At 40.4% G+C, this 13355-nt stretch overlaps 2 protein-coding genes across 3 annotated transcripts; one reads left to right on the top strand and one right to left on the bottom strand.

The window, feature by feature from the left end:
• Window positions 1-3387: 3387 nt before the first annotated feature.
• Window positions 3388-7244, top strand: LOC130995773 (ankyrin repeat-containing protein At5g02620-like). The gene is made up of 4 exons (XM_057921186.1): window positions 3388-3537; window positions 3612-4539; window positions 5573-5982; window positions 6062-7244. Exons 2-4 carry the CDS (start codon window positions 4080-4082, stop codon window positions 6923-6925), a joined length of 1734 nt encoding a protein of 577 aa, XP_057777169.1. The 5' UTR covers window positions 3388-3537; window positions 3612-4079; the 3' UTR covers window positions 6926-7244.
• On the bottom strand, window positions 6059-12099 carry LOC130995649 (type I inositol polyphosphate 5-phosphatase 13-like). 2 transcript variants are annotated; one of them, XM_057921021.1, is made up of 11 exons: window positions 11091-12099; window positions 10662-11016; window positions 10338-10590; window positions 9440-10256; window positions 9240-9364; window positions 9072-9156; window positions 8823-8988; window positions 8448-8750; window positions 8248-8371; window positions 7799-8159; window positions 6059-7721 (listed from the first exon to the last, which is right to left on the bottom strand). In XM_057921021.1, the coding sequence occupies exons 1-11, from the start codon at window positions 11865-11867 to the stop codon at window positions 7389-7391; spliced, it is 3699 nt and encodes a 1232-aa protein (XP_057777004.1). In that variant the 5' UTR covers window positions 11868-12099; the 3' UTR covers window positions 6059-7388. The 2 variants fall into 2 exon arrangements, with proteins under 2 accessions (XP_057777004.1, XP_057777010.1); XM_057921027.1 differs by having other exon boundaries at window positions 9452-10256.
• Between the last annotated feature and the right edge of the window lie 1256 nt (window positions 12100-13355).

Raw genomic sequence — 13355 nt, 5'->3', positions numbered from 1 at the left:
AATATAGTAAATCCCCAATTTAATAATAATAGTATACAGATATATGTATCTATTTTAAGAAATAAATTTATTCAAAAGTTAAAATATTGCCCTCGTACCCTCTTAATTCTTCCTCGTTTTCTCTTAGTTTAATTGATAGGGTCTCTGAAAGGATCAAATACAAATATTTTTTTTGAGTTAACTATGAATCAATTTGAATATAGTATAAAAGAAGCATTATTATTGTACATATAAAGAAACATATTTTATCATAAATGATCTATTTTATATCTAAAAATGCATGATTCAGAATTTTTACAACTATGAAACAATTTGAATAAATCTACAAAAAGCTATAATAATAATAATAATAATAATAATAATAATAATAATAATAATAATTATTATTATTATTAAGGTTTTGCTTTGAAATCTTAAAGCAAACGCAGTAATCCAACTCTAATTAAAGCGAAATCTTTCCAAAATAGTGAAGCGATGGGCCTCTCCCATAAAGACAGAGGACCACGCACTACTCCATCCCAACTCTTAAAGAAACCCCTAAGTTTTAACTTTTAACCAAATCAATCTAGTACAGTGATTGTAAATCTTGTACCCCATATGAGGCCTAATTACTTAATACTTAAATTTATCAATGATTTTCCAATGTTTTATATTATAACTATAACTTATACGCCCGAATTTATACAAGAATAATAGATATTTTATTAATCTAATTCAATAAGATTTTTTAATATAAACGAGCCAGGTTTAAGTTAACATTAACATTACTTAAACTATCAAGCCATGGGCAAGCTCGTTAATAAATCACGAGCTAGATCGATAATAATCTAGTTATTAATGGGATATGTTATACTTGAAAATTATAACTGATAAGTATTAGTATTGATCAAATTAAAATTATTTGTTATATAAAAAAAAAAGGTTTAGGGGATATATCATTACTTTTAGAAAGAAAAAAAAAATGCACACACTGCACTATAAATTCACCGTCGATGTTTTTGGTATTTTATGTTTGGTATCTCGTCAGTTTTTATATCTAAAATGTTGTCTTTGCTTGATTATAAATTTATAACTTAGGCATCGTCTCTATCTAATTCTCTTTTGTAATTAATAATGCCGAAAACAATTCTTTTAATCATTAAAAGACAATAAAATCGAGTTATAATTCAGAAGATCTATTTTAAATAGCAAATCCGAATTCAAATAGTAAGAGGGATTCAAATTTGTACATCAAACATGTGCGCCACTACCATTTTCAATTATACGATTGTATTATTGGTGATCATAATGGCATAGTAATATCAAGAGATAACAAAATAAATTAAAGGGGGAAACTTTTATAACTTTTCTTTTATATATCCTTAAATTTATATATAAGCGTGCCGAAAAATATGTAAATATATGGAATAACAATATTTACTTATTCAACTCACATAATAATAATAATAATAATAATAATAATAATAATAATAATAATAATAATAATAATAATAATAATAATTTCGAATGACATAAATATAATATATACGATTGAAACGATTTATATAACAAGCAAATTAACACCTAATGTTATAATTGAGAACATATAATAATCGAATATGCTCGTGTGTATATAGACTAATAGACATATTGATGATTTGATGATGAATGTGTATAGCAAGTATTACTCTAAAAATATTAATTATTTTTTTATTTAATTATATTTCTATCTATCTCATACTCCCGTAATTCACTCTAGAATATTTTACTGTAACATTAACCAAGAGTTCACTCTTAAAAGTATCTTCATGATTAATATTTTCATTTTCCTAAAAGTAACTAAAATGTGTTATACTAGTGAATTGATAAAATATATTGAAATGCATTACAATGTCATATTAACCAAAGGTTCCCTGTATGATTAGGGGCGTGTATTGGTTGTAGAGTCTGTAGGATTTTTTGGACTTTGAAAGTTTGGGGTATTCAATCCAAACTTTTAAAAATCTTTAAAAATCTAGAGATATTCAATATGAATTTTAAAAAATCTTAAAAAATCCTTAGGTATCCAAAAGTCTGTGAATTTTAAAACTCTATGGATTTTGATGGATTATCCTTCAAAAATACAAAGAGAGAAATCTCACCTCATCACACGAGATTTCTGTGGATTCTTTCACCTCTCTTCTGTAACCACCAATATTGTGCCTTCCGAACTGGGTGTATTGCCCCAAATTTTTCTTATTAGTTGTAGCGCTTAATTTCTGTAGGAAAACAAAAATGACAATTGAATGCTGCAAGATATGGAACATATTTGTGGCTTGATTGCTTTAATTGAGTCTCTTATTTGAATTGAAGAGAGTCAGATTAAATTTTATTATTTTGAAATTTTCTTAATCCTTTTTATTTATTCGATATTCAACTCAAATATATTTAGTTAAAATTAATTTTTATTACATTTTATAAATATGATAATTGAGTTCGTATCAATTTTATATAAATATAGAATTTTTTTTTTCTCGTGCATTGCACGAGGTGCAAATGCTAGTTATTAGAGTATACAAATTAAAAATAAACATGAATACCAAATTAGGATTTATTAATTATAATTAGAGCTATAATTATTAAGCCTCAATTAAGATGTATTTCATCCGTCTCATTACAAATGTCTCATTTTTCATAATTGAATGTACTTCCTCGTTCCATTACATATGTTCGATTTTCCATAATGGGATGTAATCCCTCTGTCCCATTATAAATGTCCTACTATTCATATGTGATTTATCATTACAAATGTCTCATTCCTATATACTTAATATTTAAACCCAATATTTCACCATACAAAGATGTGAAAACTACAGCGCACGCAGGCGAGATTGAACCCAAGATTTCTCACATATGAGAGTCTTTAGGTGTCTCAACTTTGTCATTTGAGCTATGTCTCATTGGCAAGATGTATTAATTCTAATTAAGACTAATTAAGTCCAATTAAAATTTATTAAGTATAATCACAATTTATTAAGTATCAATTGGAATTTATTAAGTTTCGATAATGTACCAATATTATTAATATTAATATTGCTATTAAGAGAATACATTTTCTTGGAAATGAATAATCGAAACATCGTGAATTGTGGATATTTAGGAAAAAAAGATGAGAGCTTTAGCCTTTAACAAAACGTGAATAATTTATTGTGGAATGGTTATGAAATTATAAAGGAATCTAATCCTGTTTGTTCACCAGGCATGGACCCCACATTACCATATTGCAAAGCTACCACTCATGTCTGTTTGTTTGCTTCTGCTCTTTCTGATGTTAACATCAATGGCGGCCACCATTTGCACTAACCATAGTATTTATTTTTTAATTCATTCATCATTAAAATAGAAAAGTTTTTTCACTGTTACTGTTTCCACAGTTAAACAATTAAGACGCAAACAAAATACTAGTAATAAAGCACCAAATAAAAGTTGCTTTGTTATCCACCAAAAGAAAATACATTGCTGATTGCTCTTCAAAGTTAGGATTTTTCTAATAAAATTATTCTCTACCACATGTGATTGGTGGGTTCACCCTGATTGCATTTTACTTTCTTTCTGGGGTTCGGAATATCTGAAAAAGTTTCGATCTTCATTAGTGTTTCAGGTTAATCTTCAAGACAGAAGAATCCAGAGGGATTTTCCTTTGGCTTCAGCTGAAAGTGATATCTGAAACCAAACCTCGCTTCAAATTTGTTGCCTTTTCGAATAGATTATCTTATTACAAATTGTGGGTTCTTGAGATTTTATGGAAGTATGGATTCTTTTGAAGGCTCATATGAAGCTTGAGATTGAAGCTCTTACCTTTTCGTAACTGAGGTACTTCTAGTTTTTCTTGGATTTTATAAAGTTCAGTCTATCAGAAATTTGGGGGGTTTTGCGGCAATTTATGTTTAATCCAGAAACCCTTGGAAGATTGTGGTTCCTTGATCTGCCTTAGAGATTCAGAAGTGTCTATTTGATGCTAGAGTGAAAATTCATAGAATATTGGCCAAAAATTGTTTAGTTGCTGAGTTTTTTAGGAAGTGAAAGGGTTTCAGAAAATTGAATAAAGGAGTTTGTGAATAATGGAGAAACAGACTAGTTTTCGGAATCCCATAATGGAAAAACAGCAGAGTTTTCGAAATGGGGCAATGGAGAAGCAGAAGAGCTTTAGGGGGTTGATGGAGAAGCAGAAGAGCTTCAGGATAGCAATGGAGAGGCAGATGAGTTTTGGTGGAGACCGGAAAAAGAGCAAGGATTCTCCGGGGAAACGAGGAGACACCCCCCTTCATCTTGCTGCTCGGCCAGGGAATTTGGGGAAGGTGAAGGAGATTATTCAAAAGATGGAGAATATCAACAATGGTGTGAGAGATTTGCTGTCGAAGCAGAACCAAGAAGGCGAGACGCCTCTGTATGTTGCTGCGGAGAATGGGCATGTCTTGGTTGTGGGGGAGTTCATGAAGTATTCGGATGCTGAGACCGCTGCAATTCCTGCCAATAATGGCTATGATCCATTCCATGTGGCTGCCAAGCAGGGCCATCTTGGTAAGCATTTTGATCTCTAGCTCAATCGTGTATTAAAATGGGGCTCGAATCATTTGAAACTAGAAGAATGTGAATATGTGACAGTGGGATTCCATGTAGTATTGCCTTTGTGTGCCTTTTTAAGAAATGATATGCTCTCTGTGATGTGGTGTCTACTTGCATTTGTTGTTGGCACGTCTTTATTCGGATATGGAATGATGATACCGTTGATTTATTCACAAAATGTTAGCTATAGTTCCCAAGCAGAGGCTTGGACCTTTTTGGTCTTCTGAATGCAACTTTGAACTAGCATATATTTGTGTGGGTGGCAATTGTATTACAGAGATGATATGGAAATCTTCGACATTTCTTGCATGAATGAATTTGTTCCTGTAGAGAGAACTTTTTAACGCGCTAATCTGCAAATAGCTCGCTCTGTATTTTGAGTTCTTCACTGATGTCTTGTATTTTGATTTTAGCTTCTAGGTAGTAATCAATTTCAATTCATTGGTGTTGAGCAACTCTTCTAGCAAGCTAGTGAGTTCTTATTCTTCTTTTATATTCCATGATTATATAATTTGGACATTGCTTTTCATAGGCTGGCACTTACTTAAGCCACTCTATATGGACCAATAAATCAAATTAGACATGCTATATAGCTAAATGAGCTGCTAAGCTTCGGTTATGCTGTCCTGTTAGCATGAAAAGATTCTTTCGGATTGCCATCATTTTTCTTGACCATCTTCTTTTGATATACAGCAATAACTCGAAATGAGTTTCATTTCTTATCTAGCCAAGCTTCTCCCTTTCACCCATAACGGATTGATCTCGATTAATTTGGGAAAAAAAACCAGCAACCTCTCAGCTACTTGTTCTTGCTTAGTACTATGAAACATCTGATGCTGCAGCTTGCTAGCTTAATCAAGTGCATCGTTCCTTACTAAGTCGTTTTCCATGATTTTAGTTATGTTCGTATGAACAAATTCTTAAAAAAAAGACAACACAATGCTCTGCTTCTTATAATTGATGAGAACTTTTCTTTGTGAATCTGCAGAGGTCCTGAAGGAGCTGCTCCGTTTCTTCCCCAGCCTCGTGATGACGACAGATATCACCAATTCTACTGCCTTGCATACAGCAGCTGCTCAGGGGCACACCGACGTAGTAAATCTGCTTTTGGAAACTGATTCAAACCTAGCTAAGATTGCTCGAAACAATGGCAAGAGTGTGCTTCATACTGCGGCAAGAATGGGGCACTTGGAAGTGGTTAAGGCTCTTTTAGATAAAGATCCAAGCATCGGCTTTAAAACCGACAGAAAAGGTCAGACGGCGTTACACATGGCCATCAAAGGGCAGAATGTGGAGATTGTAAGAGAGCTCATAAAACCCGACCCATCTCTATTATCCGTTGAAGATAACAAGGGAAATACTGCACTTCACATTGCAACAAGAAAGGGCCGAAATCAGGTTGGTACCGATGTAGTATGATCTAACTGATATTTGGTTCAAAAACAAGTGTTGATATATGGTCTAATATGCTTTGCAGATGGTGCAATGTTTACTATCCGCGGAGGGGATCGACGTGAACTCCACTAATAGTGCTGGAGAGACGCCTCTAGATATTGCAGAGAAGTTTGGAACTCCGGAACTAGTCGCCTTGTTGAAGGAAGCGGGAGCCGTTCATTCCAAAGATCACGGGAAACCCCCGAGTTCAGCAAAGCAACTGAAACAGACGGTTAGTGATATCAAGCACGACGTCCAGTCCCAACTTCAACAGACCCGTCAGACGGGGTTCAGGGTACGGAAGATTGCAAAGAAAGTGAAGAAGCTTCACATCGAGGGTCTCAACAACGCCATCAATTCTGCCACTGTCGTCGCTGTTCTCATCGCTACTGTCGCTTTCGCTGCTATATTCACCGTCCCCGGTCAGTACGTAGAGGATCCAGAGAAAGGGTTTTCGTTAGGTGAAGCTCACATCGCGAACAAAGCGGCTTTCATAATATTCTTTCTGTTCGACAGCGTGGCCTTGTTCATCTCCCTGGCCGTGGTGGTGGTACAGACATCCGTGGTCGTGATAGAGCAGAAGGCAAAGAAGCAACTCATGTTTGTCATAAACAAGCTCATGTGGCTGGCTTGCCTCTTCATCTCCATTGCGTTTATCTCACTCACCTATATAGTGGTCGGTGCTCACGAGCAATGGCTTGCTGTGTGCGCTACTGTCATTGGTGGCACGATCATGATGACGACGATTGGCTCCATGTGCTACTGTGTGGTTCGACATAGACTGGAAGACTCGAGGATGAGAAACAGCATGAAAAGAGCTAGTACGCTTTCCCGTTCCTTCTCCCTGTCTATGGCGTCCGACACGGAGATATACAGCGAAAGATATAAGCGTATGTACGCCGTCTAAGTTCACATTCTTTTGTATTCACGCAACACTGGCTACTCAAACGTGCTCTCTATAAGTAGTACAAGCTGCCTAACCACCTGATGTTGGGCTCAGCTCAGGCAGTATGTATATCTTCGTTGCCCTCTACATCGTAGCAGCACTGCCGCCGTTACTTCCACGCCGTCTGTATATGCATTGTGGTAGAGTATATTGACTAGTTCTAATTAGGAGCTATCAGCCTACCATGAGATGTTGCTAGGTATATTTTTGTAATTGATGTTGCTGCCTATATTTGATACAGCATATTATTATCAGAAATAAGAAGGCCTGATTTTTGAAATCCTCATCTTGTTTGTTGATCATATATTCTTCATTGAAATCTGGTGATATGCTTCATATTTTGCATAACTGTAAAAATCATTGTCTACTAATAACTAGGTAGCTATGTACAATTTTACATGAAGATTGTTTGTCACCGGCTACATCAGTGCTGGCCTCCTCTGTGGGAACCCGTTCCATGTTTCTTGGAAGTATTCCGTTTTGGTTCCATGGAAGGTTGAGCCGCTGCGGGGGCGGCAGTAGTCGAAGGAGGGCTCCCGGAGAAGATGTGCCGTACGTGTACCCGGTGAGTTCTCGGCTGCGACGTGCAGCTTCCTCTTATATTCACCAACAAGACTACCTCCTTGTCTCTGGTGTCTTCGGACCACCAGCTCTGAGGGATCCCATCAACGAACTCCTCCGACGTGTGGAACTCCTCGTGATGCACCGACACGTCTGCGACTTGTTCGGGTCCGATCATGCCGGCTGCAGGAGTCACCTACACCAAACTCGAAGCATTCAAGTTTCCAAGAGACACATGGTCATACACATATCTTCACTGTGGAGAGGATGTACCTCGAGCCATCGGGGGAAGCCAAGCCAGCCTCTAGGGCGGTATTCCGACGCTACCTCGTTCTCGTTGACCGTGGCCTGGCCTTGGCATAGGATTTGGTAGAAGGCAGAGTGTTCCTTGCTCATGTTTGTGATGTTGAAGCTGATGGTATCTTGATTATTGAGCAATATCTTGTTGGTGTTGAGACTGGTTTCCGGCACGAACCGCAGTGCTTCGAGGTGCGGTTTGATGGATTCGTTCGACTCGAGAATCTTTCCGAACTCTTGCCTCCTCACGGATCTATCAACGTGGGCAATGTCGACGTTGAGCTTGCAGCGCACCGGCTTGTGATCGCTCTCCGTCACGTCCATACGCGCCTCGTACCTTGAGCGAGAGAGAGAGAGCATCACCACAAGGAATGAAATGCTGCAACCAGAAAGAAAAAAAACAGATGAAGAAATGTGGTGCCTACTGGAATATGGAAGCCACAACAGGACACTCTAAGCTGCATTCATCTGAGGGATTCGATCTGTTATCGCGATACAGCACTCTGTCGCACCAGGCCGGGATCCTCTTCTTCTCGCCCGAATCATAGCCTGAAAGCAGGAAAAATCGAGGCTCGTGATGAAAAAAGATCTTGGAAGAAGCATACGAAAAAGCCACCATGTTTACCTCCTAATCCCGGCTTCCCTCTTTCAAACTTGTAGGTGGGAGGAAACCTAACAAGCGCCTCGCGCATTCCTTGGAAGACTTTACCGGCCTTCATCTCTGCACGAAGCTGGTCCTTCTCCCGGAGCCAGTCGAAGCTTCTCTGAGAAACGAAGTCTCTTGCTTCGTCGTATGATATTCCAAAGAGACGGTAGTTGAAGTCGCCAAAGAAGATGATCATATCTGCTTCAGCAAGATCAGGCTTCCCATCATCAGGGCTCTTGTCATTCGCGCTGCGAGGCATCTGAGCGGCTGATGATACACCGGCTGCACCCGCGACCACAAAACAATTAGACTACATGTGTGAAAGAAGAAACCGATGCTGCAAAGCATGCGTACCAGCAGAGTTGTTGAGCAAGTTTGATGATCTTGCAAATGTCATGTTCCGAAATATATGATCAAAATCGGAATTCCTCTTGTTCACGGCTTCCAAGTGCGCCGCCAAATGGCAGTTGACGAAGCACATTATCCGGTCGTACACTCTCAGCCTCAGCCCTACTCCTCCCTGCACCGGATTTCTCAGCTAGTTTGTTGCGTCTGAGATGAGCCAAACCTCAGTCCTATGAAGGAAGCGAAGAAGCTAGTTACCTTATTACCAATTGCGCGGCCCAAGCCACACGCGACTGCTGAAACGTCGAGGTCCCCAGCGTGGCTCCGGAGAGACTTCCTCACCCTGAAAAGAGCTGCTGAGATCACTCCTTCAAAATCAAAACAAAGTGTCTGATATGGTTTTCTTGTATGCAGATGAAACAGTACCAGATTGCTATCATCAAGCCGGCTAGCTGGCGAGACCCCACGCGTTCGAAGGTATTGTCTTCGTCCAACGCCTTGCCGATGTGGTCTTGCCACCACTGCCCAATAGCACTTCCTTCTAGCCCTACCTAAAATGGATGACTGCTATCAGAAGAATACACAAACACTAGTAGCTCAAAGTAATATGTGTTTTTATGTATAACTTGTTTCTTTACAGTTTCTTTAGCAGCTGACATTGCAAGAAAACCGGCTCCCATCTCCACTTCCTGCAGTCCCACAACAACAATGCCGACGTCTGCCACAGCAGAGCCCAGCCACGACATGAGTGCGGCGTGGGAGGCTCTCCCCTGCCCAACATTCCACGTCCCGACCAAGATCCTCAGGTTCTCGAGCCTCGTGTATCTGATCTCCCTGTCGGACAGCTGCGTGCGCAGTATGTCATCCACAGGCGAGGGCGAGGAGACGTGCCATCCACGGATACCTCCGTGGGTGGCCAAGCTGTAGACGCAGCCATTCCCAACGACCAGCTTTATAACCGGGCCGTTATGCGTGACCCAACCGGCTATCAAGTTCCCTTCTAGGTCGATGATCTGGACCATCCCGCTCACGTATCCGATCCATATCCGCGCGCCATAGCAGCAGAAGCACAGGATGCCACAAGGGTGGTGAGTGTATTCCTGCACGCGGTTGCCGTTTCCGTCCCACTGGATCAACGTGCCGTTAGAAGAGCCCGTCCAGATCATCCCGTCCGAGGCCAGCACTATGGCCTCCGTCCTCTTGCCATCCTCGGACGTCCCGCCTCCCTTTGCCGCCCTCCGCACAGCATCCGCAGCCCCCATGATGGCATTGCGCGACCGCTGCAGGAAGTTGGACTTCTCCTTCTTCGACTTGGACACCAGCTTCACGTTCGCCTCATCCTCCACCGGCTGCTGCTCCTGGCACGACGATTTCTCATCCGGCCGATTCTCCGTCTGGCCGTCCACGGTGAACACTTTGACGAGCTCCCTCGTGCGAGCATCCCTGCTTCCCACGAGGCGTGCTCAGAAACAGGACTGCAGATATAATTAATTATATTATATGTCGAAGAAAGTGGAATACTACCATAGGGAGAAGGATAGTGAGCCAACTGCCCACACTTTGGCGTGGACATGATCAGACACCAAAGCTTTGACATCTGAAGAAGAAATACTGCAGGCGCCATTAACCGTAACATGGCTTTTGAGGTCGATGCACGAGCGCTCCACCAAGAGAGTTGCCATGTGTTTCTCCTCGGGCGAGAGAGAGAGCGATTTCTCCACAGCCTCCCATGGCCAGACCCTTATAGTTCCGCCTTCAGATCCTGTCCATATATCACCTACACACACGGAAATAGTTTGCTTAAAAATCTTGGTTGAGGGGTGGTGGCCATAGAGAAAGAGGATGTACCATATGAAGAAATCTCCATGGAAAGAATGGGGCCTCGATGTGCCTGCCACCAAAAACATTCTCTAAAACCATTCTCGTCTGAGAAATTGAGGTCCATCTTCCATGATCTGATTTTACCATCTTTGTGGCCACTCCAGACCAGCTTGCTCCCTTGATCAACAATGAGGCATATGGTTGGGGGCGTGCTGGCTGATTCGTAGAAGGGAGCAGCATCCTCGTCCCCCCTCCTCGCCCTCCCACCCGTCCCTATCCCGGGCTTGTATGCATCCGCGTAGTTCCACACTCTCACTCCGGATTCTTGCCCTGCCCATAGCTGTGTCTCTGTGCTTGTAATTGTCCTTATGAACTTCCCCACCTGCACATAATCAATCAATTCTTAGGCATGACATTAATGCAACGTGTGAAAAGTGTACTAAGGTGGCTTTATACCTGAGTTTCTCTTAAGGGATGAGGGCGGAGCTCAATGCAGGGTGGGCGGTTGGGGTTGACGGGCGCCCTACTTGGCGCCTTGAATATCCCGATACCGCCGCCATTGCCCATAAACTCCATCAATGGCTGGTGAGGGTCATCACCGCCGCCCCCGCCGTCCGCCTCAATCCTCTGGTGGTCAACATGGTGGTCGGTGATAGTGGAGTAGGGATAGAAGTCGTCCTCGTCGGAGGAGTCCGGTGTGCCGTTGTAGTAGCCGCTGTTCTTGCTGCCCTGGTGGTGGTTGAGCATGCGATTCTCGTCGAGGCTGTGCTTCCGGAGCTGGTGCTGCCGCTTGTTGGCGTTGTGCGGCACCGTGTTCGTCCTCAGCTGGTGGCTGTAGGACTGCGTTTTCCGGCGCGGCGGCGAGGTGGACACCCCCGCCAGCATGTCCTCCTCGTTCCGCTCCCCGGCGCATCTGTGGTTCTGCTCTTCTGCGGTCTTGGTTTTGGCGTTGTGGTTTGGGGCCTTATCGTCTTCCTTTCGGGCTCTGTTGTTGTCCTCTGCTAAGCGGTCTTCGTTGGGTTCCTCGAATTTGACGTGGGCTTTTGCTGCGTGTTTCCCGCTGGGAGCCTTTCGGCATTCTTCTTCGGATTTGTCTTTGGTTTTGGCGTTCTGTTTTCGGGCCTGGGCATTTTTCTTATCCTCTTTTCGGGCTGACTTTTTGTCTTCTTCTGATTTTGTTGCGGCTTTTCGAGGCGGGGGCCTTCTGTCGTCTTCATCGGATCTGTCATTCATCGTTGTGTGGAGGGTTGTCTGCTTTCCGGGGAGTTTTTTCCAAGTCTACATGGAAAGAGAAAGAGGAAGAGAGAGAAAGAGTGAAGAGAAAGAGTGAGATGGTTGGACGCATCGCATCAAGGGGAGAGCGGGAAGAGAGGCGAAACATGCTGCCACTGTACGGACATTCTCATTCGACTTTTTATTTTTCTTTTAATTAAGGATGCATATTTCCCTAATAATAATAATGCATATTCGCACTCTGCACACTTAAAGTCTATAGTTAACTTTTCTTTATTGTATATGGAGTACTTCTTTTGGTTGCTGAGAATAATAATCTTTTTAGTACTATTTGAACTTTTAATATTTCATTCACGACATATTTGAGCATTGTTGATGGTACTTAGGCGCTACAATAAGTCAGTAATCTTATGCTTGTCATATCAAGTTCTTTTTTTTTTTTTTGACAATATAACAAAAAAAAAAGGAATTTGTTTCCCTTCTACATTCGACAAAAGTAAAACCAACTGAATATTAAATTTATATATATATATATAGGGTGTGGTTCTAGAGAGAACTACATTATTTGTGAGAACGGGAGAACCATCAAATCTAATGCATCCACTGTAAAAATTAATGCATTCGCTGTTAAAATTAATGCACTAAAAAAATAAAAAAAAATGCTCCCTTCATGATTCGAACCCAGGATCTGCATTCATCCAACAAGATGATGCATTCACCGTAGATCTTGATGATCGAATGGCTGAAAATGGTTCTCCGGTCTTCTTTTATTTATGGTTCTTTCTTGAACCTCTCCCTATATATATATAGGGAGAGGTTCAAGAAAGAACCATAAATAAAAAAAGAACGGAGAACCATTTTCAGCCATTCGATTATCAAGATCTACGGTGGATGCATCATCTTATTGGATGAACTCAGATCCTGAGTTCGAATCCTGAAGGGAGCAATTTTTTATTATTTTTTTGAGTGCATTAATTTTAACAGTGAATGCATTAGATTTGATGGTTCTCACGTTTTCACAAATAATGTAGTTCTCTCTAGAACCACACCCTATATATATATATTTATGGTTTTTGAATATTATAAGACAAATTATTCTGATATAAACTTCAAACGAGTATTATCTAAATTTAGGACAAATGAATTGCGATATGGTTATCTTTTAAATCTTAACACTGTATAAATAGTCGCAAAATATGAAAATTGCCAACTTGATATCAAAGTTTCGAACGCTTGATTTATTAAATTATTAAATTGAAGGAAAAACGTTTTACAAACAAAGTCGTTCTTCATCAAAGTATTTTATATTATCCAAACTTAATTTCAAATTTGTATCTAAATATCACCTTTGTTAAATCTTTGTTATATATTGATTGATATATTCGTTAGTTCTTGCTAACTTAAATTTGAATAGCCCTTGATTGATTAAAACACTGACATTAGGGGATGTACTATCGTTAATTAAACATATGCATTTAACTTAACTTA

The sequence above is a fragment of the Salvia miltiorrhiza genome, chromosome 1 (assembly GCF_028751815.1).
Source record: "Salvia miltiorrhiza cultivar Shanhuang (shh) chromosome 1, IMPLAD_Smil_shh, whole genome shotgun sequence".
In the NCBI taxonomy this organism is placed as follows: Eukaryota; Viridiplantae; Streptophyta; class Magnoliopsida; order Lamiales; family Lamiaceae; genus Salvia; species Salvia miltiorrhiza.
Note: the sequence above shows the minus strand (reverse complement) of the source record. Positions and strands in the feature narration are given on the sequence as shown.